This window comes from Anthonomus grandis, chromosome 10 (assembly GCF_022605725.1).
Source record: "Anthonomus grandis grandis chromosome 10, icAntGran1.3, whole genome shotgun sequence".
NCBI lineage: Eukaryota > Metazoa > Arthropoda > Insecta > Coleoptera > Curculionidae > Anthonomus > Anthonomus grandis.
The window spans coordinates 12,302,907-12,329,764 of record NC_065555.1 but is presented as its reverse complement, the minus strand read 5'-3'; the positions used below and the strand labels follow the sequence as shown (position 1 = coordinate 12,329,764).

Sequence of the window (26,858 nt, the reverse complement as noted above, 5' to 3'; positions counted from 1 at the left end):
TCATAACATATTGATTTATGAATTTAAATATTCAAAATAAAATAATCAAGATTCTTTAAATGTAATCTCTAACCTTATATAAGAAATTGTTGTTTTAAAACGATTTAACTTAATATTAAATTTAAAACGACAGAAAACCTATTTGTAAACGTAGTAATCGATAAAATCTCAGTGTGTTCTTTCTTCTTTGAGTGTTTGTTTTTGTCAGATGTGTGTTATGTAATAAAGTGAATACCCGTAAGTAGATAAACCATATCTTTATTTATTTCGAAATTATTTCTAAATTTACAATAAACTCATAAATTGTTATATGATAAAAAGCAAAAGCCGGAACAAAATTTTTGAAAACAATATATAGTATATCTTAGTTAAAATAATTTTTAGCATTTATAAGACTGATATTTTATACATGAAATAAATCTTAAAGGAAAATATTGCTACCGATTGTTATCTGTCGGAATTGGGTAGCTTGCAAAAAAGAAAAAGATATATTTTAATTAGTTTTTTCCTACATCCTTTTCCTACGGAGTTATAAATAAACTTTGAATATATAATTTTAATTTTAATAGTAATTCTTAAATTACTTTGATGGTCGAAGCTGCCAAAAATATGAGCAAAAGCCGGGCTCATATCTGGCAAGTGATTCCAGACTTTGAGGAATCAGAATTCCAAGCGTTTCTACAAGATGTGGGTTAATGATGTCTGTCTCTTTGGGGAGGTACCGATAATGAATTGCCCAATTTTTTGTTGTTTTTTAACTCCCTGCACAAAAACATAACATTAATTTTGGATGTACTTTTACGAAGGGAGGATCCCCTTGAAGTCTTAAAAACCAACCGCGACGGACAAAATTCTATTCGACTCCCTATCTTCTGGACACCATAAAGTTGCTGCATTTAATTCTTTGTTATACAGATTATTTAAATTACCTTTGTTTAACGCAGAATTAAGAAAATAATGAAACATGATGAAATCTATTGCAATAAATGATAAGTTCCCAATTTCAAGCCTAAATAAAACATATTTCCACTGGAGATTTTTCCACAAGAACATCTAAGTCTAGTAAATAAGCTTAGAGATACGAAGACAATTGAAATCGAGTCGCCTTTTGCTATATATTTGCTGAGCTCGGGCCACTCTTTTACTGTCCCCGAAAATATATCAGTCATTCATCAGTGTCAAAAAAAAAAAAACAGAAAACTGGACCTTCTAGAAAAACTGGAAGTACCTAAGGCTCAGAAAAATCCAATCCTAGATCCTAGACATCTTTAAGTGCCATTTTTTTAATAACTTTTTATTGTAATTCTTTCTTTTTAAATTTTAGATCTAATGACGCTCTTGGAAACGGAAAACATGTAACCAACTTTTTAAATAAAAAAACATATTTTTTTGAGACCTCTTTAGAGTTTAGAATTTAGCTCTCTTTGAGAAAATAGACCACTTCTTATTACTTGAGGATCTTTGAAGATTCTCAAAGATCGAAATCTGGACTGGAGGATGATTCGCAGAAAATTGAAAGTGGTCGTAAGAGCCACAGGCATGCAAGTTTTGGTGTGTTGTTATGCTCTCTATCGACATTCACTTGAGAAAATCGTTGATTATTGTTTTTATAATAGGGAGAGTTGCAAGTGAAGAACCTTCAGCCGATATCTAATTCTACCATCTTTGGAATTATTTCGGGGCGAAATGAGCTTAGGGAGTGGGCAGTGTAACGGTATTGGCAACGCCGTAAATGCCAGCTGTTCTCCGTCATTCTGGAATCACACAAGTGGGTATACCGCACGACGTTTTTGAAGACGCGTGAAAGGTCATCCAATTTTGCGGAAACATGGTCAGCCAAGTATAAAAGGACCGGCGTCGTCGTATTAATAATAGTAAATCAGTACGTATAGTTAAGTGATCATGTTTAGGAGTGTACGTGTGTGTTCAGACCTAACGAATGTGTATAAACGCTACATATACATTGTCATCATATACAAATAAATGTGAAAACCTGTTAATTTAGTTTAAAAAAAACGAAACAGGCAGTACTAAAATTACGCATTTCACTGAAATCCCCTGCACTTTGTTTCGCATTTTGGTTTTAATTGGAGGGTATCTCAGCTATTTTTAAAGATAAAATTTTGAGATTTTCTTTAACTTCTGCTAGAATTAATGTTTTTGTAAAATTTATAATGCTGCAAACAAAACCAAATAACTTTAATTTTTTTCTGGGCTTCGAGCTATGATACTGCCCTAAAAGTGAAATATTTTGTTTTTATACTCTAAGAGGCAAAACGAGTTACCTTAGTTCAATTTACACCATTATTATTATAACAAATAACTGAGATTTCCTGCGATTGCAACCAAAATAAGACAGTATATTCTGATTAAATATCTATAAGAAAAGGCTTTATTTATTTATACAAAATTCACCAAAATTATAAATCCATTGACTCCAAAGTTAATATTTTTAGTTAATATAATTTAAGTAAAGTTTATCTAAGCTAAACATAATTGTGAATATAACATCAATCATAATGAAAATATTTGAAATCCTGTAGTGGCAGACCCTTCTACCAATTAAATTCTTTCTACAAGCGAAAATTAGCAGTCAGAGTTTGATTTTCCAATGCAAATTTCATACGGTTAATTTTTAAAAAAAGTATCTAGTTCTATATATACTAGAAAACGACCACCTTTTAACCTAGCAGTTCAGGATTTTTTAGTTAGGTAGGAAGGACGTGCCTTTGCCTCCTTGGTTACCTAATCTAAGCTCCTTGGATTTTTTTTGTTTGGATACCCCAAATACTTAGTGTATGTTAATCTAGTTGACACTACAAACGATAATTTCGAAAGAATTCATTTACACTTCTAAGAAATGAGCACAAGTATTCAATAATTCTGGAGCGTTCAATTATATCTTGTTCAAAGGATAAGGACATGCTTACCTTAAGAATGTCATGTTGAAGCTACTTAAGAAAATTATTTTTAATAAATAATCACATATAAAAACATGTTTCTTTTTATTTTTTTTTCATGTTTCAACCTGATTGATAAATTAGTTTTTTAAATACTTACAATTTACTTTACAAGAAACAATATGGTTTTAGAGGTCAAAAAAGGACAAATAATGCAATAGCTAGTAAAATTTGTTGACATTTTGAGAAAGTTACTTACATATATAGGTATGTGTTATATCTCTAATGGGATTATTTCAAGAAGGCTTTTTTCTGATCTACATACTACAATTTGATGGAATAATACCAAGTATTTAAAAAGAAATATGATATGCAAGGTCGTCCTTTAAGGCCCGATAACTCCGTAGAAAGGTCTATAAAGAGCTTTATATGACACTGTGTATAACACTAGTCAACAAGGTTATGTTTTAGGAAACTAGAAGTTATTTCCATAATTATTTTTTTGCAGAAAATCTGAATCAGGGTTCCCGATTCTATACAAATATTATTTCTGAAATAACCCTTAACTTTCTAGCTACAATTATGACCCCATTATTTGTAGACCTTTAATAATTAACAAAATAATACAAATAATTTCAATTTATTTAATATATATTATTTACTACTTATAATTATCTTTATTAAATTAAACATTAATTATGTGTTTAAATATCCAGGATATCAGTTAATGACTCTTAGTTGCAAGAGAAAATACCAGGGTGATGTACGAATAAGCTGCTCTTATAGTCTGAAAAAAGCCAAAATTACGTTGTATTAAAAAAAATTCAAAATATTTTTTGTACTTACTATAAGGGCTGTTTGGTTAGTCAATGGAAATAAAAATCCAATATAGAGTTCCAGAGGTTTTGCAGATCTCATCATCATCATTAAAATTATTTTTTTACAACTTTTTGGGTATTCATACCATTTGCTTCTATATAAGGCATCTGAGAATGCTGTGCTCTAAAAATAAAAAAAATGCTTCTTTATATTTTATAAGAGAAAAAAAAGGTGTAAATGTTCTTCCAATCATTTACTTTATTTTTATGTCTGCTCGGTACCTGAATTCGGATTTCATTACTATACCAAGACATTAAAAATAATTGCAATAAATGAAGAAGGCAGTGAAATCCAAAGTTGACATTCTTCAAAAATGAGGTTTCCTATAAAAATATAAAATTAGTAGAAAATAGAATAGGTACTATTAAACATCAATGAAGCGTGCATATATTCTAAGTTAATTGGATTTATTTGAACATTATTCATATTAACAATTTAAATTTTGGAGTTTGATGTCAGACACTCTACACAAAAGTTTCTGATATTTTTATAGATATTACTTGGACTGATTTAAACCTTTAACAGCATTTATAGAAAATAATTTTCTTCATGTAAGAATTTGTATTTGACGTTAATATTCATATATTTTAATAAATTTTAAATAAATAAATAAACAATGGTAATACAGTATCGTAATTTGATCAATTATTATGACTTATGACTTAATTGCAGTCATTTGAACAAATATTGACAGTAACATTATACATACCGATCATGAAAACGAGTTCTCTAACAAAATGTTAATTGATTGCTGACAAAGTACAAAATTGAAAAATATACAAAGAAATTCGCTTAAGTCATGTAGTAATTTATTACTTTCTTTTCTTAATTTATATAAAATAAAGTTACTTATACATACAACAGCAATACTTACAATAATAAATAAACCAACAATTGCAGCTGATATATTAACAGAATATAAACAAAAATCCATAATTAAAATGGTTCTTATAGAAGTATTAATCTGTTTCACAAATCTAAAATTGCCAGAAAGATTATGGTGAAAATATGTGATTTGAGAAGTATTTATTCTTAGGCTTCACGTAAAAGATTTGGATACAACGTTAATAATTATATAAATTATGTGTACTTACTCAATTACTCTATAATGCCTTCGGTAAAGCCATTTTAATGAAGTCAAAATATAATTTTCCTCCCCTGTTTGGTGGGGTATTGTGGTAATTTCATAGCACAACTCTAAATCTTCAGCAAATATTTGTAAACTTTTCAACTGAAATGCCACATGTGTAGTTAAAGTGAGGAAAAGTGCTTGGGTGGTAAAGTTAGTTAAGGTTCCTATTGTTAACAGGCATAGATCTAAAATAAATTTAAGAGATACAATATATATGTTGGTTCCATACAACATATAGTTTAATTTATATGCTTTAGAATGGAAACTAACTGTGCAAAACTATAAACATGTTGTTCCTGTTTAGCTTCTAGTTAATTTGGTGCTGTCTTTTATTTCAGGTTGATATATTTCCGCGTTCTTCTTGATACATTTAATGCTTGCAACACAGTACCATAAAGGAATAAAAGATCTTCGTCCAGCAATCTTTTAACATATTTGGCAACAAGAGGTCTAACATCGTCATGTTGAAATAATAGATAACTTTGTCCTATCTTTAGGCGTATTCTGAACATTTTTCCTTCAGTGCTCTATTTAATTTGATCAACTATTGATGGTATCGTTTACCAGGTTTTTATAAATTGGAATCTTACTATCACAGTGCATATTTTTTTTAGTATATATTGCTTTGGATATACTCATGATGCTGCACCTACACTTTGGATTGTTAAAATAAATCCACTTTTCATTACCTGTGACAGCTTAATGTAAAAAGTCATTTTCTTTCAATTTGGTGAATACAATTTTATAAATAAGATCTCATCTTTTAGTGTCTCTCCTTACCCAATGCGTGCAGACATTTGGATATAGAGTCGATTGGGCAACATTTAATGCTTGTGACAACCAATTCAATGTTTGAGATACGTTTTCATCAATAAGTCTAGCAAATACGCATCTGCAAGTTTTTTGGGTTATTCCTTGTATTTTACATCGCAATTACCATTTTTGAAAAAAAAGGAGAATATTGTTGATACAGGGACAAACTAAAACAGAGTGAATTTTATTTGCATCTGTATATTCCTCAAAACAGAGTATCATACAAACACTTTATCATACAAAATAGAGCGAATGATATTAACTGAAACAAATGTTATAATTATTTTCAGTGCTTTTGGTTACCAGGCTATAGTAAAATGTCCCATATTTATAAATAAATTCCTCTAACTATCATAAAGTTGTTTGCGAATGTTTAACTAACCCCTCTAGTTTCCGCCTGTTCGTAAATGGCATTATCAAGGATTTAACAGTACTAACCGTTGACTAAAAACATTTGAAATGCGCTCTTATAAAAATGAGAAAAGCGTATTTTCAAACCATAATGCAAAACGAGTAAAATTATTTTTTACAGTTAATATTTTTTTCTATAGTGCCTTATCCAGTCCGGATATTAACCATCATCAAAACTACCATAATTTTGTTGACAGTTGACTCTTTGAAGCTGCTCTGCGGATGTTAATCATATATTTCTTGCCATATATTTTGTCTTGAATGGCGAGTTGAAAAATTTGATTTTTTTTATTCCCTAATAATTTACCATGATAATAAAGCTTACGCCACTTTACTATAATAAACACTTTTATTTGTTTTTTTTTTGAGACATGTTTCGCCCAAGATATCTTCAATATTCTCCTGTTAATCCATATGTTGCACGCTTTGACTTTATATAGCAGTACGGAGAAAACGTATCTCACTATCTGCATCTTCGTGTCTAAACTCAGGTCACCGCAGCAGACTAATGATCTTATTCTGATAAACATGGACCGTGCAATTTCGATTCGGAACCTGATACATTCCTTCTTATCAGCGTGTTCCCATTACGAGCTGAGGATGATACCGAGGTACACTGCTAATAAAGCTGCCGAGTACTTACTCCCTGCTAATAAAGCTCCTGTGTCCGAATTGCTACAGCTGATCATCATGAATTTGGTTTTCCTAATGTTTAGCTCTAGACCATACTCCTCGCATCATCTTCACCTGATCGATCGCATGATCTGCAGCTAGTCGGTCACTTGATTTTCGACTTTGAATTGCGAACGCTGGTTTCAGTATAAATTAGTGATTATTTATAGTGAGAATAAATTCTACAGGGTAAAATTGAGTGCAGAAGAAATCCGGGTGAACGAACAATATCCTGGTTGAATAATCTTAGACATTTGTGTCAATGTCATCCACCTCACTAATTAGATTGGCCGTTACCAAAATCATTTGGACCAATATGATCAATAACATTCAAAGAGGATAAGCACCAAAATAATAAGAAACATTTAAAACCTTCCTTCTTTGTAAATTTTTCCACAATATTTAAGGCCGATTATGGTCCGTCTCTTACTAATGAATTACTACTACTTACTTTCCTATAGTACTGTATTCGACTTTCTTGGTTCTAGGAGTAGCTTGTTTATCACTCTATGTCACAAATCAGAAGACAAAACTCCTTTTTGGGGCTGGAGAATCCACGTATTAGCAAGGAAAAAGTTTATTCTGAAGTGGAGACACTGTAACATAGAAAAGTTAGTAGGGAAAGTCTTTTTTCCACAAATATAACGCTAAGCCCAATTTCAGAAGGGATGCATATCGGCAAGTATTCTTGCTATCATCAGACTCTAAAATATATTACAAACAGTTCAGAAACATTTTTTGTGATAAATGATTTAAAAAAATACAAATTAAAATTGCTATATCGTAAAAAAACTTGTAGAAAGTTACTTAAAACATTCACAAAAAATAAACAGTAACAAATTCTTGAATGGTACATAGCAGGACTCCAACAAACCTTTACGAACTCCTTTCAATGATTCCGGTTTCTCCAATTCTTTATTGTCTACTTAAAATCCCGAAACAAAACTTCTTGCGAGATTCGTAGTTTCTTACAGCGATTCTTCGGCCTCAAAACTCTCCTTCTGGTTAACTTCCATCTTCTCCAATTAGTTAGCAATTATTCTATTAGAACCAGTTTCTCGCATTTAAAGAAGAACTTTTTTAAAGAAGAACCAATTTCTCTAATCCATTCTCATAAAAAAAACTCATATGAACTTACCACCTAATTTTTTGTTTCTTTCGATGTTTCTAACCTATTTCCAAGCATCCCATCTAAAGACTATATATTATACATCCGAGAACTTTTCACAATGGAAGCTGCCTACTCATATCTTATTAGCAATTTGTTCTCTTATTGTCAGTGTATTAAAGCAAATTTTTTTTTTCAAGTTGGTAATAAATTATATGGTCTAAAGTGGTATATGAATGAATTTCAACTTGTCACCTTTTTTAGCAGAAGTGCTTACGTTTTTTCTTAAAGGCAAAATCTCAAATTGGGAGATTTATAAAAAATACATAAGGTGTTGGTAAAGGTACGTGGACGATATATTTACAGTTTTTATTGGCTCATGTGAGGACCTACTGGAGTTTCGGGCATTTCTAAACTCTATTAATCCTTGTGTTAGTTTCACTTGTCAACAGGAACAATTAGGAAATCTACTTTTTATAGACCTGTTAATTAAAAGAACAACCGACATAAAACTCGAATTTGAATTGTATAGAAAACCAGGAGCCACGGATTACATCATACCCTTTATTTCAAGCCATCCAGTTAATTAACATTTTTCCGCATTTAACTCACTTTTCCATTATCTTTTTACAAATCTCTTTATCCCAAAATCCTTTTCAAAAAGAGATTATTTTTTTAAATTGCTCGGAATAGTTTATATTATCCTGAAAAAATAATAAATTCTTTCTATTTTAAGCAAATATTTACGAAAACGATGCCGTTTACAGAAGCATATCTTATTTTGGAAACCTACCCCATCAATTTGCCAAAAGTATGTCGACTCCAATGAATGGGTATGTTTTAGGGCTCTGAATAAATTGCCTAAATCTCTAGTCAACACCAAAGACAAAATTCCGGTCACAGACAGATCTGGTATTTACAGATTAAGATGTTTGCAACCTGGCTCCAATGTGTCCTACTTCGGAAAAATTGAAAGGAGAGGCGAGACGAGAGTCAAAGAATACAGTACACTCAATGAAAAGAATATTGACCGGTTTATAACAAATAGCTCTTCTCCTTTCGCCAATTATATTATTGAGGGTGGACATAGGAACCTAAAACGGATACCAAAGTGCTCCACGTTTGTCAGAAGGGCATAAAGTTGGAACTTTTGAAAATCCTGGAAATAAATAAAGCTATTAAACCACTGAATTACACTTGCATTAATGAGCAAACTATATTTAACAGCAACACATTTCATTCCTTAAGTTTTAATAATAACACTAAAATTTCATTTGGCACATTCAACATATTTAAAACACATTTATTTTTTTATTTACGCCCTGTAACTCTACAGCCCGATTGTTTTCTCTCACTCGCTTCCAGTACTGAGTAGAAATCTACTAATTAGAGACTGCTCAATTTGTTATAATCTTAATTGTTGATGATTATAGATGTCGTGCCATGTACCATTCGAGAATTTGTTTTTGTTTATATTTTGAGAAAGTGTTAAGTAACTATCTGTAAGTTTTTTTTTTACAATTTTAATTTGTATTTGTTGAAATCGTCTGTCACAAAAAATTTTCGTAAATGTTGTTGCACTGTTTGTGATATATTTTAAAGTCTGATGATGGCAAGAATACTTGCCAAAATGCAACTTCTCAAATTAGGATTAGCAATTTATTTGTCGAGAAAAGACAGTCCCTACTAACTTTTCTATATCCACGTATTCTCTGGGTTTTTATTTTTTCCACTTACAGTCTTCTCTACCTTAAGCAACCTTAAACTTCCTAGCGTGTAAACATTTTGACTTTGAAGCAGAGGACGATGATTTTTTTTCAGTTTTTAAAACAAATTACCTTAGGCTTATTGGATTAAAAATTTTGCCTGAGAATGGTCTGCTTTTTCAGAGTTATGTATGCATTCAAAATATGCACCCTATTAGATTAGGTAGAGAATTAAAAAAAGCAAACATTGTCGGCATTTCTAAAATTACACGAAAGGGCAAATTTAGGTTAGGCATTGAATTTCTAACTTCTCAAGCAGCCAATAACTTTATAAATCATAAAGACTTCTTGAACAAACATAATCTAAATGCTTTCATTCCGTTAAGTTTGGTGACTTGTAAAGGGGTTTTAAGGGGCATTCCTACCGAGATGTCCGAAGAAGAGGTCCTAAAAACAGCAAATGCAACCATGAAAATCGAAATATAGGAGTTAGAAGACTTAACAGACAAACCATCAGGGAGGGATAAGCAGAATACATACCTACTCAATCAGTTGTCATCACCTTCACCGGGAAAAAATTGCCAATAGAAGTTGACATCGAATACTACAAGGCAAAACTCAATATCTATGTTGCACCCGTATTATTCTGCCTCAACTGTTTAAGATATAGACACATCAAAAACTCATGCAGAAGTAAGCAAAGATGTGGCAAATGCCAACTGGAGCATAACGAAGAAGAATGTGACAAACCATACGACTGCGTGTACTGTCACAAGGACCACTCCCCATCAAACCGATTATGCCCAGAGTACCAGCGGCAGAAGGACATACAACAGCTGATGGCATTTGAAAATCTATCTTATTATGAAGCCAGAACAAGAACACCGAAAAAATACACTACAGAGCAACCAATACAGAAAGCAAACAGCAGGCTGGAACAAATGAGATACAAGTACAGCCAAGGAAACTTTCCAAACCTCCCAGTAAAACTACAGACAATGTGATAGAAGTCCACCAGAGACGCTAATTAACAGAAACTAATGGATATACCCAGAGAGCGACCTATACTTAAGCTACCCAGGCTAACAAAAGAAAGACATTAGCTAGCCTATCACCACCAATCGACAAAAAAGTGTACAAGGAAATTACTTTCCCTGAAGGAGACAGATCACCTTCATTTTCAGGAAATTTGATAACATACACCAGGGAACAAAACTCAGGGTAGTCTACGGACATGCCACAGGCAACTTTGCCTCAATTAATAAAGAACATATTAAGCCAGTCCAAACTACTTAAAGATTCTGTAGATTTGGATACAGCTACAAAGGAATACAATATGGAAATAGATGAATATGAGGACTTAATTTCAGGCCCAAGTCCACCAATAAGTGATGACTCCACAACTCATATTCTGGATAGCACAATAAATACTATTGCTCTGGAATAAAAATGGTCTAAAAAACAAGCAAGTGGACCTAAAAAACTTAATTTCTAAAGAAAAAGTCGATATAGCCTTAATTAACGAAACGCACCTGAAACAAACAGACATGATCAAACTCAAAAATTATACTCTAATAAGAAACGATAGACAGGATGGGTATGGTGGCATAGATATCATAATATCAACAAAAAAATCCCATACAATCCAATTGATGTTATGATTAACTTACCAGCTAATTTTCAAATACAAGGAATAGAAATAGAATACCTCACCATTATTAATGCATATTGTCCACCGAATAGCATTCCCACAAAAGACAATTATATGGAAATTGACACCAATTCATTTAAACAAAATAGGAGTAAAAGACAGCCCAAACTGTATATGCGGACAAATTGGAACCCCTAACCACTTAATATTTGAATGTGATATGGATGTGATAAATTGTAAACTAAGACACGATATGGCAATAAAAAACTTAAATGGCCCCGTAAATATTGAATGTATACTGGCTAGACCCAATTCCAAGACCACTCAAAGAATTATTGAGCACTTATCAAAGAATGACATAAAACTGTGAACAAAACTCACATAAAACACTTAAGTTGATGGCTTAAAGCTGATTATTACTGGTCGAGTTACGACACGGTAGCGAAGAAGAAGAAGAAGAACGACCTCTGTAGTAGGTAGGCTATTTATAGAGTGTCTCTTCCTGTAAGCTTGTATGCATCATTGTTTTATTTACGAACTAAGATTATTGTACATCCTTGTTCTTTAGCGAGAATGTTTTTATGTTCCTTATGCTTTTACTAACCCGCACTACTTTCCTCTGGAATGTTAAGGAAATTAATGGATTTTCAAGTTCGTATGCACTTTGGCACCCAACGAAAATTACTTCCGATTAGTGGCAAGCTTGATTTATTATTACTTATATTTTATTAAGCCTTTTGTGGTTAGCCCATTTTTTTGCCGGAAAAAAAGTGGTATTTATAATGGATTTGCATATAGAAGTCCGAAAATGTCACTTACTGCTAGTAATGAATATACTACAAATTATTAACTAATATTCCAGTGTATTTCTTAAATATAAATTATCAAGAATTCTCTTATAATGAAAACATACCTAAAGTAAACGCTAGTCCAAGATGTTTACTTTCATTAAAAGGATACCATATTGGTAGCATAAGCGTTATATTAGAAGTCAAATTTGTATTTCTGTATTCCAAATAGTTACTTAAGCCATGGAACATAACGGATGATGTCGAACACAGAGTAACTATTATAAGGAAAGATAATATGCGATGAAGAATCTAAAAAAAAATATAAATAATTTGGCATTCTACGAAAATAAGAAAATACATGACCGACACTATATTTTCTATTATTTATAAATAACTAAAAAGTTGGTTATAGATGCAATATTAACTCTATATAAATACAAGGCAAACATAAACGCTTTCGACAAAACTTTAAACGTCAGCATTATTCATTATTTTGAATCGCTCTTTGATGTTCTTTTAACTTCAGTTAGCGGTAGCTTATTAAGTATTCTATTTGGCAACTTAATTTAGCAGTTTATGCCTTTAAGAACTTTTAGTATTTTCTAAAAATAGGTTTAATTCTTCGCTCTTTTTGTAAGTTAATGGTACTTCTCACTAAGTAAGGATATGCACTTTTCAATTCAAGGATTTTGCTTTTATTGCAGTAAAAGGGTTTAGATATGGTAAATCTAGGATTCCATTTCTATTAAAATATAATTATTTATTGACTGAAACCTGATGTACTCCTAAAATATCTATGATGATATGACCTCTATTATAAAATATTATTGAGTATATATTATGTTTATTACCTTGCGACATATTTATATCTCCCTTCCACTCACACGATATAAATAATGATTAGGTTACTAGAGTAACTTCTAGTACCTATAAATTGATCAGAAATTTATTATGTTCTCTGGATAATCAAAGGGCTAATGATATAAGCATATGGTATTATGCTCTGAAATTTTAAATTTATATCCGGTTCTTCATCTTCTTCTCCATTGATCTCTTTAGTCATATAATACTTTTAATTATAGGAATTACTACTGTGATTTCTCTATGTATACATAAATTGGTATATTTTGGTAATCTGTGGCATGACAATTTTAAACGTGATATCTTAAGATATTTATCAAACTTAAGGTGTCATGAAACTTTACCCAGAAATTTTACCCAGAAACCGTAATTTTCCGTAAATTTTTGATCACTATATGCCTCAACAAGGTTTCAGGAAATACTAAAAATGTAACAAAAAAAAAGCCCTGACCAGAAAATATTGGATTAGGGACTTTCCGCATTAAACTTTTAATAGTTCTTTCTATAAAAATATAAAATTTTTTTCTCTACATGGATATTTCTTATTGCTCTCATGATGAAAATGGGATCGCATCATAATATTCAATCTAGCTTGGTCGGGGGTAAATGCGGGCTTTTACCCTGCTTCCAATCGGGGTATATAAAAAGATTTCAGAAAAAAGGGTCTATAAATTATGTTGCTAATGAGTTTCCATAGAAAACTAATTGAGTGTAACATTCGACGTTCAGCTAAGGGCCTCCCCTATATCTAGATAACAGTTAAGTGTGGTCTATACTTCTCTTTGGATAGTGGATGGACATTGTCTTTCCGAAAAACCAAAAAAATGCTTTTGAACAGCCATTTATTCACATGGCAAATATAGTGAGGATTCCACATTAAAGAGCCATACCCAAGTTTTGACCTGACAAAACTGTAGAAAGGTGATATACAGTTTACAGTTTCTTAAAACAAATCTCTTAAATATTTAGGAATCTAAAGGCAATATTCTCTCTGTGCGGCACAAAAGTGAGTTCCCTGTCAAACGTTATATCCAGATCAAAAATTTGAGATTTTTTATTAGTGAAACATTACTAATTTCATTGTCAAACTTTATGGGATTTTTAGTTGTATAGTATGATATAATGAAGCATTTAGATACATTTAAACTTAACCTGTTTAAGTTGCATCATTCAGTAACTAAGACGATATTATGCTGCAAGAAAGAACAGAGTGAGGATTTTTCTAGAAAATCTTCAAATTATCTGCATAGTCCAATGTATGACAATTATTGATATTTAAAACATTAATGATTAACAAAAAAAGAGTAGTGGTTTCAAATGAAAACCCTGAGCGACCCTTGAAGTTGGAGATAAGTTAACAGACCTAAATCTTTAATCTCTATAACTTGTTTTCTTTTTTTAAAGTCGAAAACCAGCAAATTTATAAGAATCTCTATAAATCTATATGCACATCAATTTTTTTATTAACATTTGATGATCAATCTGGTCAAAAGCCTTGCTGAAATCTGTGTATATCGCACCTAGTTAGCACCTTTCATTATTAGCTGCACACACATACCGAGAAAAAGAACAAATACAGGGTGTTTCAGAACTATGGGATCAAACTTCTAGGGGTTGTTCAGTGCAACAGTTGAATCCATTGGAGTATAGGAACCCACGTCCGGAAATGTGTCACTACGCCACTACAGGCCTAAGACGCGTTTAAATTTATAAAAAAGTACCTAAAGAAGATCTGATGCATTTATTTTTACCTGATTCTACTGGAGTTTCGTAGACTAAAGACTTTACATGTCCCCACAAGAAAAAATCGAGCGACGGTAAGTCGGGTGACCTAGGAGGCCAAGAAACTGCTCCACCTCTGACAATCCAACGGTGCCCAAACCGCTGAGCTAAATACTCGCGTACTTGTACAGCAAAGTGAGCCGGCGCTCCATCACGCTGAAACCACATTTGCTGTCTAACGTTTAGTGGAACATTTTCAAGGAGTTCTGGGAGAACTTCCTCCAAGAAACGCAGATAAATAGGTCCTGTTAACCGTTCCGGTAGAAGGTATGGCCCAATTAAATAATCATCAACAATGCCTGCCCATACGTTGACAGACCAACAATTCTGATGTTTTCTTGGAAAAATTGCATAAGGATTTTCTTCGTCCCAAACATGGCTATTCCTACTATTAAAAATACCGTCTCTTGTGAAAAAGACTTCATCGGTCCACAAAACATATCGTAAAAAATTTGGTTGTGCAATGATGTGATCCAGAAGCCATCGACAAAATTAAACTCTAGGATGATAATCGGCTGCAGTCATACCTTGAACTTTCTGGAAGTGGTAAGGATGGAGTTGTTGTTCGTGTAGTACCCGTCACACAGAAGCGTTACTCGTATTCATATTCTTAGCGACGTCACGTGGGCTATTTGATGGTTCATCGGCAACTCGCTGAAGCACCTCTTCTTCAAATTCGACCGTTCCTATAGTTCGAGCAACACCAGTATCATGCATCTTGGTCTTAAACATGCCTGTCTCAGCGAGCCGCCAATGAACCGCAATAAACTTTTTGTATCCAGGATGCTGTCGTTCGAAATAACGTTCATGATACAACCGCGATGCTGCTCGTGTATTGCAGTTTGTTGCTCGGTATGCCAAATGCATATCCGCCAATTCTTGATTGGTAAAGTTTACCATTAGCAATAAATGTTTAAAAATTGTAAGCTATAAAATTTTTAAACATGACATTGAGAATGTCTTTGATAGGCGTTGATTCTAAACAATTGTTGTTATGGTATGATATACAAAAGGTGAAAATAAATGCAGCAGATTTTATTTAGGTAATTAATGTTTTTTATAAATTTTAACGCGTCTTAGGGCCGTAGTGGCGTAGTGACGCATTTTCGGAAATGGGTTCCTATACTCAAATGGATTTTTCTGTTGCACTGAACAACCCCCAGAAGTTTGATCCCATAGTTCTAAAACACCCTCTATTATTTTGAGAAATTTCATACGATCGAGATAAGTTGGTAGGAGTACATACTCTTGCGATCTTCCACATTTTAGGAAATATGCTAATATGGATTACTAGATTGAACATATATCTCAGTGTTAATGGGTACTATCATTAACACTGCATGCAATCCTTAATAGTGGGATAAATGTGGAAGGCAAAAAGGGATACTTGTACACAATCCTACGGCAAATGCTGACACAATTTCTTGCGGGAATATTTAATATGAACCAAGTGAGTATGAAATATGAAACAAATAGATGCAAGAATTCTTGACTTTTAATCTGACTACTCTTTTTACTATAAATAAATGGCCATGAGGTGGGGAATCAGAATGTATATCTCTAAATGCTTAATGTGACCTCGATATGCTGAATACACTTAATACTTCATATTGCAACGTAAGGTAAGTAGGTGAGGTATGTCTGGAATAATAAAAATGAGCGCAATGGGATTTAAAGTCTCTAAAGGTTTTTTCCTTCTTAAAAATAGTATTTAATATATCCTTGGTAAGCCAAGAGAGGTAAGCCTAAGACCAAACGCCATTGAGACATTAGAAGAGTCCAATATTGAAGACCAGTCACACTCCTGTAGTAAAATATTATACCTATGGAAAATCTGATTTTCTCTAATTAAATTCTGGTCTAATGTTTTTAAGGACAGGAAGGTATGACGGCTCCTAGAAGTATTATTAACCAATAATGCAGGGTGGTATAAATCTTCACTAACTTATGGTTTTAAGAGGTCTCTATCAAAATTAGCAAACACAAGATCTAAGAAGAGATTAGGAAAGTTGAGTATAACAATATATTGTTTAAGATTCAAGATTTATTTTAAATTATAGAAATTCAAAACGATTTGATGAGTCGATAATCAATTCCCTACGTGGTAATATTAAACTTACCGAGAATAATGTTGTGCATATTAAGTATGGCATTAAGTGCAGATAAGGATTTTAAAAAGGTTAATACATCTGTATCGCTGGCTGTAGGTGGAAGATAACAATAACGTAAATGGTAAAATATTGAACATTAAAGTTACAATCTGAACAAAACTTATGCAACTCAAATAAATAACGGATACGCGCCTACTAGCACCGCAGAAGATGAAGAATTAGAACAACTGTATAAAGACATAAACATTGAAAAGCAATAGGAACAAGAGCAAAGCGCACTTCATAGACATAATTGGATACCTTAACACCCAGATCGGAAGGAGAAAATCCGGCAATTCTGACTTTGTTGGTCACTACGGACTAGGAGATAAAAGCGGCAGAGGAGAAATGCCAGCAAACTTCTTAAACATTGAAAATATCCACTATTTAAACACACATTCTTCAGGAAAAAAACTCCACAAAAAACGAAATTGACTAGTTTTGGATAGAGTCAACACCGGAAGCGACCACAGAATGATTCGAGCACGATTTCTTTTTAAATTTTAATAAGATTTAACTTTTCTTTAATAAGATATTCACCACCAGAAAAAGCTCTAGAGGAGATAAACATTAACCAGTGGAATGAGAGAATTAGATCATCTGTACAAGCAGCAATAAAAAAAATATGCGCTTAATTATAAAAGAAGAAAAACAATGGACTCAGTGAATGAATAATTTAAATGATGAGACAGATATGGAAGATGGAAAAAGGGGTGAAGGGCAGAACAAAAGATACTCAATTAACATGTAAAAAAGGTTATTCGCAAAGATATGAGAAGATGCAGAACTAAAATCATTCAAGACACGGTAGAAAGAAACATATAAGAGTCCATTAGTCTAGACGGTCTAATGGATAAAGACGATTCAGCAGTTTATGAAACAAACACGGCGTGATTGCATCAAGCCCACAACATATTACCCAAATTATTGACAGATTCTACAGCAAACTATACTCATCTGTAAAGCCTAATATGGAAGTTGTACATCAATATAGCCTAGATTTAATAAAAATTGCTTGACAAAAAACAAAGAATCGAAAATGCCCCGAAGAAGATCGCGTCACAGTGGAAATGCTTAAACTTATAGAAAATAGACTGGTAAAGGCAATTTAAGGATTGCTTAATAAATCCCTACCAGTTAGCTAAATACCAAACTATGCTATTTAAAAATGGAGATACTACTATTATCGAGAACTAATGCTCTATTTGCTTACTGTCGCACCTTTACACAAAGTCCACTAGACTTTTACCAGCCAGAAGAACAGACTGGTTTCTGAAGCGGATTCAGCACAATTGGCCATTTATAGACATTACGTACACTAATAGAAAAAAACTACCGAATACAATATCCCCATATGTCTGAAATTTGTGCACCTTCACGAAGCATTTGATTCAATAGAAACATGGTCCATCTTGGCTTGAATTGATTAAATAATGCCCGCATAGACTAAGGATACAACACTCTTATTAAAAATACCTATGATAATTCAACAATGCTTGTACAAAATTATGGAAATATTAAAATAGATAAAATTGGATTGAGTCGAAGTGTGTCAAGGAGGCACAATATCACCGAAGTTCTTTACCTTAACGCTTTTTAAGGATGTCTTCAAGAAATTAGAATGATTACAGAGAATTATAATTTAAAACAGCTAAAACGAATTGGACATGCTACAACAGCTGAACAACGCTTCTAATAGCATAGGTCTAAAAATGAATACTAACAAAATAAAAGTAATGATCTCAGATAACATTTAGATCGTTCTGGATAACCAGATTATTGAGCCACTGAATACATCTACCTCGAACAAGTTGCTAAGCTGAGGAAGAAGAATCAAAAGCCTGAAATAACCAGACGCGTGCAGCTTCTCAGACATCCAGATATCCTAATAAATTTAAAACCAAAAATGCACGATATGTGCGTTTTAACTATGGCAACGTATGGTCTGAAGACAATGACACTAGACCAATAAAGCGTGAGTCGGCTTAGAGCAGTTCAAAGAGCAATAGAATAAGCAGACTTGGGAATCTCTGAAATAGGATAAGAAATCAGGAGATATGGAGGAGAAATAGAGTCAAAAGAGTTGCCTGGGCGGGTCACGTAGCGAGACAAGATGAGGAGAGATGGACAGAGATAGTGGTACAGTAGCGGCCTAAAAAAATTAAGAGAAACAGTGGAAGACCACAAAGAAGATGGACGGGTAACATCTCTAATCTAGAATTGCCCAAAATCGACAATATTGAAAAACTCATGGAGAGGTTTATATCCTCCGAAAGAGAACCGGAAATATATCAATAAGGGGCGAGTTACATCTGATAAATCTAAGGGCTAAGAGCACAACTTGCTTAAGAGGCCTAGGAAAACTCCGCCGCCATGTGATGCCCTTAAAAGATTCACCTTTCGGTGTCCTCGATATATGGTGTGAGAATCCAGAAATAATTCCGAATCTTATATATCTGACTAAAGCCAAGATTTAATAGGATCCCGGCGAAGTATAGGCCGGAAAAAAATTAATCTTGCTTCGAAGTCCCCTCATATTTTGATAGTAGAGGGTTATATTAAAAATGGAATATTTATTTGGTTTTTTGTTTCAATGGATGGCACACCTTTCGCAAACTTTAATATAAAATTGTTTTCTCTATTATCCCTCCGACATTTTAATTCTTTCTTCACCGCATAGTGATCATTTTGTTGTTGCGGAGTTAGATTCACTTCGACGTAAGTTATCGGCTGCTAACTTTCTTCGAGATCTTGATATGGTCTGCAAGCTGGAAAGGAGTAGACCCTAGTAATATTGTGCCTATTACGACTAGGTTTACTTATTATAAGGATAGAATAAACTAAATTATGTTTGTTGATAATCTGGATCAGTAAATCAGGTACTTGTGCTTCTGGAGGCGTCTCTGCAGCAATATTCATATTTAAGAGTATAAAATTATTTGCTCGTTTTTGCCTTTTAAAAGACTCATGCAGTATGGTAATTTAATCACCTGAATTTCAGTCATATTAGATAGATAATTATTTTATTGCGTACTCAATTATTTAATTGGTATCTAGAAATTTGATCTTTTCGTTAGATCTTTTAGTTCGTTTTGGAGACAAGTTTCACAGAAATACTTAAGAATAAACGTATATTCTTAAGTTCAATTACATGAATCTCTAAAGTTGTTAACCCCATGCATGCATAATAAAATTTCTACATACAACCATCACATTTTGCAGACTTGCATCTATCTGAAAGTCGACGAGTACATTTAAAATAATAACTGTCAAATTGCGACATATTTTATTGTTAGTAATCTAGATCCACAAATATTTTAATCCAAAAGAAAAGAAAATCAATAATGTAATCTTGAGAGTGGAATTTAGGCAATTGTTGGTAGACTTCAGGCACTGATTTTTACTCTAATAAATAGTAGAGATTTAACTGATTAACGTGATATTAGAGAACGTTCAAAGTGATATAGAAAATAGAGTAAAACGGTTTGAAATATAAACCCAAAGCATACACATGTATGAAAAGTAAAATTTCAAATAAAAGAAGATTATTTCTTAATTCTCCTTTAACAAACACAATGGCCTGGCAGACCAAGACTAGTAAATAAATGACTCGATGGCTAGTTAAGTTGCCAGCGTCAATAGTAAGGGCTCAATAAGAAACTGCTTGAATGCTCTAGAGAGCTTTAATAAGGCTCAATATACTAACACTTCATGGGTACCAGGTGATGAAGGTAATGAAAAATCAGCTAAGCTCACTATTGCAGGACGATTCTTTAGGACTGACATATAAAGCTAACTCATAAGATTAATTCAACAGCTAGTGACTCTTAATAATAAGACAAAGGTAAGCTTCATAAAAATGTACATACTCAAATTTACTACACCTTTTGAACTACAACCAGGAGGTTGTGAGGATTATAGTAGTGGATCTGCTTGCAAGCTCCGGCAAAATATTCTGCAACTTATAGATTTAATATAGTGTACCTGCTGCTCTTGATTACCTTGGAAAATTACCTACATAAGAAGTCCATATTTATTATCATAATAATTGCCATAAGTAAAACGTATATATAAAAGAAAATTTTAAAAGTGTAGATTTTATCAAATTAAATTTTTTCAACGATCTTTTTCCCTCTTGTCAAATCTCTTTAATCCTCGTAGCATTTTAATTTGTAAAGAACATTGTTAAGGAACTTGTCATTCAATATTTAGCGCTTATTTATCTCTTTTTATCTATTCAACTAATGAGTCAAATAATTTTAATCAAGTTTCTTTCTAAAATATTTAATAATAATTTACCATATTTACCTTAGTTCTAATATTTTTCTAAATATAATTTTTGCTTTTTCAGTTAGCAAGTAATTCTTGTTAATCATTTAGCAAAATTGTTATTATTCGCTATTTGTATCCACAAATATTATATAACTCTTTAAATATATAAGATAATAGAATTTTTATATATACCTTGGCATGTCTTTCGGCAACAGCAACAATAGCTCTTCCTTTAAAAAAACTTACTTGGTCAATTTCGCATTGCAATATCAACTTCTGCATCTTTTTGGATTGATAAATGAAGTTTTTAGCTAAAATGAGAGACATTGTAATAGTATACATAATTACATCATTAAACTTCTTAAAATCTTTGGATATCAGTGATATTGGTATGTTAATAAGGAAACTGATAAAGAGCAAATGTAGTAATAATTGATAAATAAAAGAGTACAGATAATAAGCTGTTTTATGTAAAACAATATCAGTTAGAGGTAGGCGCCAGCTTCCTGTAATTATTAAAAGAACTTTTAAGAACCTAATGTTAAGCATTTTAAGATCTTAAAAAACACAGTTCTTTATATGTGTCTATACACAAAGAGGGATAGAGAACAGATAGGTGAAATAAGCTTTGTCTTTGCTAGATCAATAATCCATGACCCTTTACTTAAAATAACTATTATTACCAAACAAATTGCTACAACTGTACGTAATATTTGTTTTATTAAATAGCCACAAGAACAACAAATACAGCAATGATAGTAAATATCCATAACTAGATTAAAATTGATAGGTTCAAATTTTTTTTTAGACTAAATTAGGTAGTTGCTGAATAAGTGAAAGAAAAAATATTTCTTCGACATAACTCCTGGATAGATATAACGTCATACTAAAACGGCGTGTTATATTATAACTAAGCAGGTTAAAAACGAATCAATACTAATTATTGTTGTATTTAATTAACACTTATTTAATTTCTCTTGTAACTAAAACACATTCTTTAGTAATACTTTGTATATAATTTATTTCTCGGCATCTCTCCACACCGGCATCTCAACCACAACAACACGAGTAAGAAATATAACCTTGAAAAGTTTAGTAGGGGAATTTATTTACTTTTTCCTAAATCTGATCTTAATCTACAAACACTTATTAATAAGATTTACTTTGTGGATATAAAATTATTTTTTACATTAGGTTAAGAGCACTAGAAGATGATTTTTTTAAATATTCTTTAGGTAATATATTATGGTAAAGGCTCTTTTGATGATGCCGTTCTCAGTTTTTATGGTATTGCTAGTCTAATTACACTGACATCCAATTCACACCCCACACATAATACCAATGTATCATTTTTACACACGTACACTACTAAACATGATCATTTACGACTACTAAAAATAACTAATTTTATAGTATTTATGTATTTACTACCCTGCTTTACTACCCTCGTGCAATGACACCTTAAATCTTGCCTTAATTTTGGCCCTGAATAAAACCCTGAAACTGAAGCAGGAAATATTACTAGATAAGTAAACCACAACTAATTTAGGAGCGCTAAATGAAACATAAAAAAAATATTCGGTAAACTCAGCTTTAGTATATTTAAAAGGAGATATGTCACAGTTGTCAAATAATCTAACCTTTAATTATTAAAGTTCAAACTTAGCCAAGCCGAATGATGCCGAATGTATCGTGGGAGAAGTGTCCCCATGCATTTCGATTTTAACAATTGTGAAAATTATCGATTCGGGGAATAGGGGGGTCCGGTAAAGTTAAAGGGACGTCTAAAAACCTATTTTTTTTTGAAAATTTTTACATAGGATTTTGAGTGTGGTCAAAATATTGATAAAAAAGTGAGGATGATTGAAAAAAATACAAAATTTTGGAAATTATGACTTGCTCAAGGCTCTTGATTTTGCTATAGTTAAAAAATATATATATTGGGGCAATTTTGGAACTTTTTGGGGGTTATTATTGTAAATTTATATAATTTTTTATCGCTTTGTACCTCTTTTAATTACACATTTTGTAATTTACACACAAGAAAAATAAAACAACAACCTTATTGACAAAAATGGCAGTGGCTTCACTACGTCCCCAGTAGTATTTTTTGGTTTTGCCTGGAACACTTTTTAGTTGGATGTGTTGGCTGTGGACTCAATTTTAGATAATAAAGGCATAATATACCTAGTTAGATTTTACATTAGATGAACAAAACACATTTATCAGGTGTTAAAAAATAGGTATTATTTATTTAAATTATTTGATATTTTATGTAATTTTATATATAATAAATATACATTTTGAAAAAAAAAACATAATTTAAGATATTTAATTATTAATAGGTAAATAATAACGATGAGGTTTAATTAATGTAGATTAACCTATAGTCAAAACAATAAATATCTTTAAATTCATTATAGGCATTAGGAATAGGAATAAGGCATAGGAATTATAGGCACAAATACGCGGGGCGGTAGCGCCGCGTGTTTAATATAACTTATAACTTACTTTAATATAACCTATAATTCCCATTTTCTAACTATTATCCCATTCCCTAAGTAGGGCTCAAACGACTACCCAACCCACTATTTAGTGCCAACCCAAGGTTCCAATCCCTTTTTGCAATGCCAACTCCACATGTGCGCCAACCACACAGTCTCATGTGCGCACACGGGGCTGCCGCCCCATGTGCGCCTGCCTTGTATGCGCACACGGGGCTACCGCCCCGTGTGCATATTTATAATATTTTATATATATATAACAAATACTTACCTATAATGAGACAGGACAGAAAATTAAGATAATCGTACTAGTACAGTAGCCACTCCCAACAAATATGTGACATTTTGACTTTTTTTTTTATTTATGAATAAGTCCGTATTTGCATATTCGATATTCCGGATTTGCGTGTGGAAATTTGTGTTTTTCACCTAAAGAAGTGATGTAAATCCTTCTAAGTTGCAGAATTTTGTTACTTAAGGCTTTAAATTTAAATTAATAGCATATATAATGGTCAACGTGATGCCTAGTCGCAAATAGAGTGTAGTCAAGCCGGGTGTAATTGTGAATCATACGTAAGGAGAAAATCCTTTATAATTTTTAAAATTTTTCATTTTTTTACTTCATTCTCACTTTTTTATCAATAAAATGTTCAAACTTAACATTCTATGTAAAATTTTTCAAAAAAAATCGTTTTTTAGACGTCCCTTTAACTTTAACGGATCCGAATAGGGTACACACCCGACGGTTTTCCCGAAACTCCAAATCGTGGTGGCAGATTGCCTCGTAGCAGATCCATTAAACTAGCAAATCCAAGTTCAAAGAAAGAAACAGTAAGCATATGAAATTTACGAGTTTACCAGAAGCAAATTAAGTTTTAAAAGTCAAAATCGTTACATACGTATAAACTTAGTTCCCAGCAAACATAAGGTGCCTCAAAAATTACGTAAAACTAGTAAATATATTTGCAACAAATTACTTAAATTAGTATTAAATTATGAAAATCATGTCTGCGGCCGTTGTCTTTCGCTTCTAACTCGTTACATTATAATTATGTAATACCTATGATCCTTGCTCTCACCATGGCTGATAATTAGACGGCCATGGGACCTACCTGATGTGCCTCAGGATGGACAGTGTCTTCAGTAGTTGTTGGACAATGTGATCAGCCAGTACTAAGCTCTGTGACAGATGTCAGGATACCCAAAAGCAGCTCAAGTGTGTTCGATGGGGCTCAGATCATGGGTTTGAAGTATTCAATTACGGTTTTTACAATTTCGGTAATAAAAATTGTATGCAATCGGAAACTGAATGATGCAACCATATGATAGTTACAAGGGGGTAGATAGAAAGGCCTAAAAACCAAACAACGCGTGAGAAACCTAACTGAGAAATTTATCCAGTAAGCACAATAATTTTTAGTTTTAAAATATTGAAAAGCTAGAATTTGCGTTGCCGTGGAACTATAGGCAGTTTGTTGGCTTGCAACATCTCTGATGCAATGATGATTAATTTTTCTCTAACAAATAACCCATGTTAGAGAAAAAGGTGATAATATTGCAACGCAGCTTGATCGCATTGTTGATCGACACAAAGAATCTTTACCAGTGATATCGTCAAGAAATATTTACTGGTTAAATTTTTATTTAGCGTCATATCATCATATCTTTTTTTTGTTCCACCCTGTATACAAAAATTTATGTGAAATAATGCGCAACTTAAAAAAAATCGACGGGTCCAAGCGTTTTCTCAAAAAACCATGTCTCTAATTTTTATCGAATTTATGCGCAACTTTAGGCGGTCACTGTATATATTAATATACAGCTGAAAATTTCTTCTTTTGAAAATGTGTGTAACCTTGACAACAAAGAATCGTTGAATTGTTTGTACTCTTACAAAAAAATCAGACCTAGATAGGATGTTTCCTCTTTAAATCCGCTCAAAGCGAAACCAGCTGGAGTCTTCAAAACCCAGCTAAAAAATGACCCAATAGCGAAAATCTACCAAAATGATTCCGTGAAATCATCTGTCAACCTTGGAATCTTACTAAAAATATAGGCAATTTCTGCATCAATTAGGTAGATGTACCATATAACTTAAGGCACTATATAACTTAAAGGCGAGGTCTCGAGAAGAAGAGTCCTTATTTGGGTTTACGGTTAACTTGTTTACAATCCTGTTAAATTGGAGGTTTGTTACACTTTACCTGCAATAAAATTATATAAAAACAAAGGGCACCAAATTGCGCTTAACCAACAATTACAGACATCATACATAATAAAGTCTTATTCTAATTTTCAGGCTAACCAGCATTGGTCAAGGAAATTAAAAGAAACCAGACATCTGCACAACCTCGCAATCCAAGATGAAAATACCAACAATATCAACCTGGTCAAGGTTATGCTTTATTATGAATTTTCCTTTTAATAATTATTTAATGTTATAAAACAAAATATCCTATCCATGTTTATGTTCTGTTTTGATATATTAGCAATATAAATCCATTTGCAATAAATATGGTTATTTTCTAAGCTGATCAAAATTTTATAAATATGCAAATCTATAAAACTAGGGTAGATTTTTCTATGGAGATTACCCTTCCTTATAAGCCCAAACTCTGCTTGCTTTCTAATTCTATAACCACTTATCTAAGACTTTGACAAATTAAGGAAGCTTTATTAAATTATACCAAAATAATTCAAATTTAAAAACAGAAAGTATTATACTCACAAAAAAAAACTCTGTAACAATATACTCGGCAGAATAATACTGTCCGGAACATTCGCTAGCCTTCCATGCGTCTTCAGATATGTCGTGCGGTGTGCCCTCTAGTGTCGTTCCGAAATGACGAAGAACAGGAAGCATCTCCGGTGTCGCCAATATCTGTACATTATTATGCTGTATCGAGTTAATTAAAATTAAGAACTATTTGATGCATTATAAACTTTTAAAATTACTCCTAAGTTTATTAACTATTCCACTTTCTATAAGAGACCAAATAATTTTTCACTAGTTTCAATAATTAAATGCAAAAAATCGAGATAAATATTTTATAATATTTTGAATTAATCACCGAGATTATTTTTCGGGTGATAAGTGGAAAATGCATTTTTAACTGATTGTAATTTTTTTCTATTTTATTATTTTTAATCTTGCAGTCTACTGAGAGTAGGACGTCTCCAGATGTTGGAAATATCAACACTGGGCTGGCTGAAGATTCCTTGGTTT

The 26,858-nt window shown here is 32.3% G+C and overlaps 2 protein-coding genes and 1 long non-coding RNA gene across 3 annotated transcripts in view; 1 reads left to right on the top strand and 2 right to left on the bottom strand.

The window, feature by feature from the left end:
• LOC126741131 (cystathionine beta-synthase-like) overlaps positions 1 to 26,858 on the bottom strand; it is a 59,448-nt gene that overhangs the window by 14,279 nt on the left and 18,311 nt on the right. The gene's annotated exons all lie outside the window — the stretch shown is intronic.
• On the top strand, positions 1,331 to 26,324 carry LOC126741135 (uncharacterized). Its single transcript, XR_007662120.1, has 3 exons — positions 1,331 to 1,551; positions 1,617 to 1,882; positions 25,932 to 26,324. It is a non-coding gene; the product is annotated as an uncharacterized LOC126741135 (long non-coding RNA).
• Positions 3,762 to 26,858, bottom strand: part of LOC126741133 (uncharacterized) — a 57,820-nt gene continuing 34,723 nt past the window's right edge. The window contains exons 3-6 of the mRNA XM_050447471.1: positions 26,361 to 26,513; positions 12,186 to 12,372; positions 4,874 to 5,096; positions 3,762 to 4,102 (exon numbers count right to left, since the gene is read on the bottom strand). Of these exons, the coding sequence (XP_050303428.1) occupies positions 4,087 to 4,102; positions 4,874 to 5,096; positions 12,186 to 12,372; positions 26,361 to 26,513 (579 nt within the window). The 3' untranslated portion in view covers positions 3,762 to 4,086. The remainder of the gene's footprint in view (positions 4,103 to 4,873; positions 5,097 to 12,185; positions 12,373 to 26,360; positions 26,514 to 26,858) is intronic.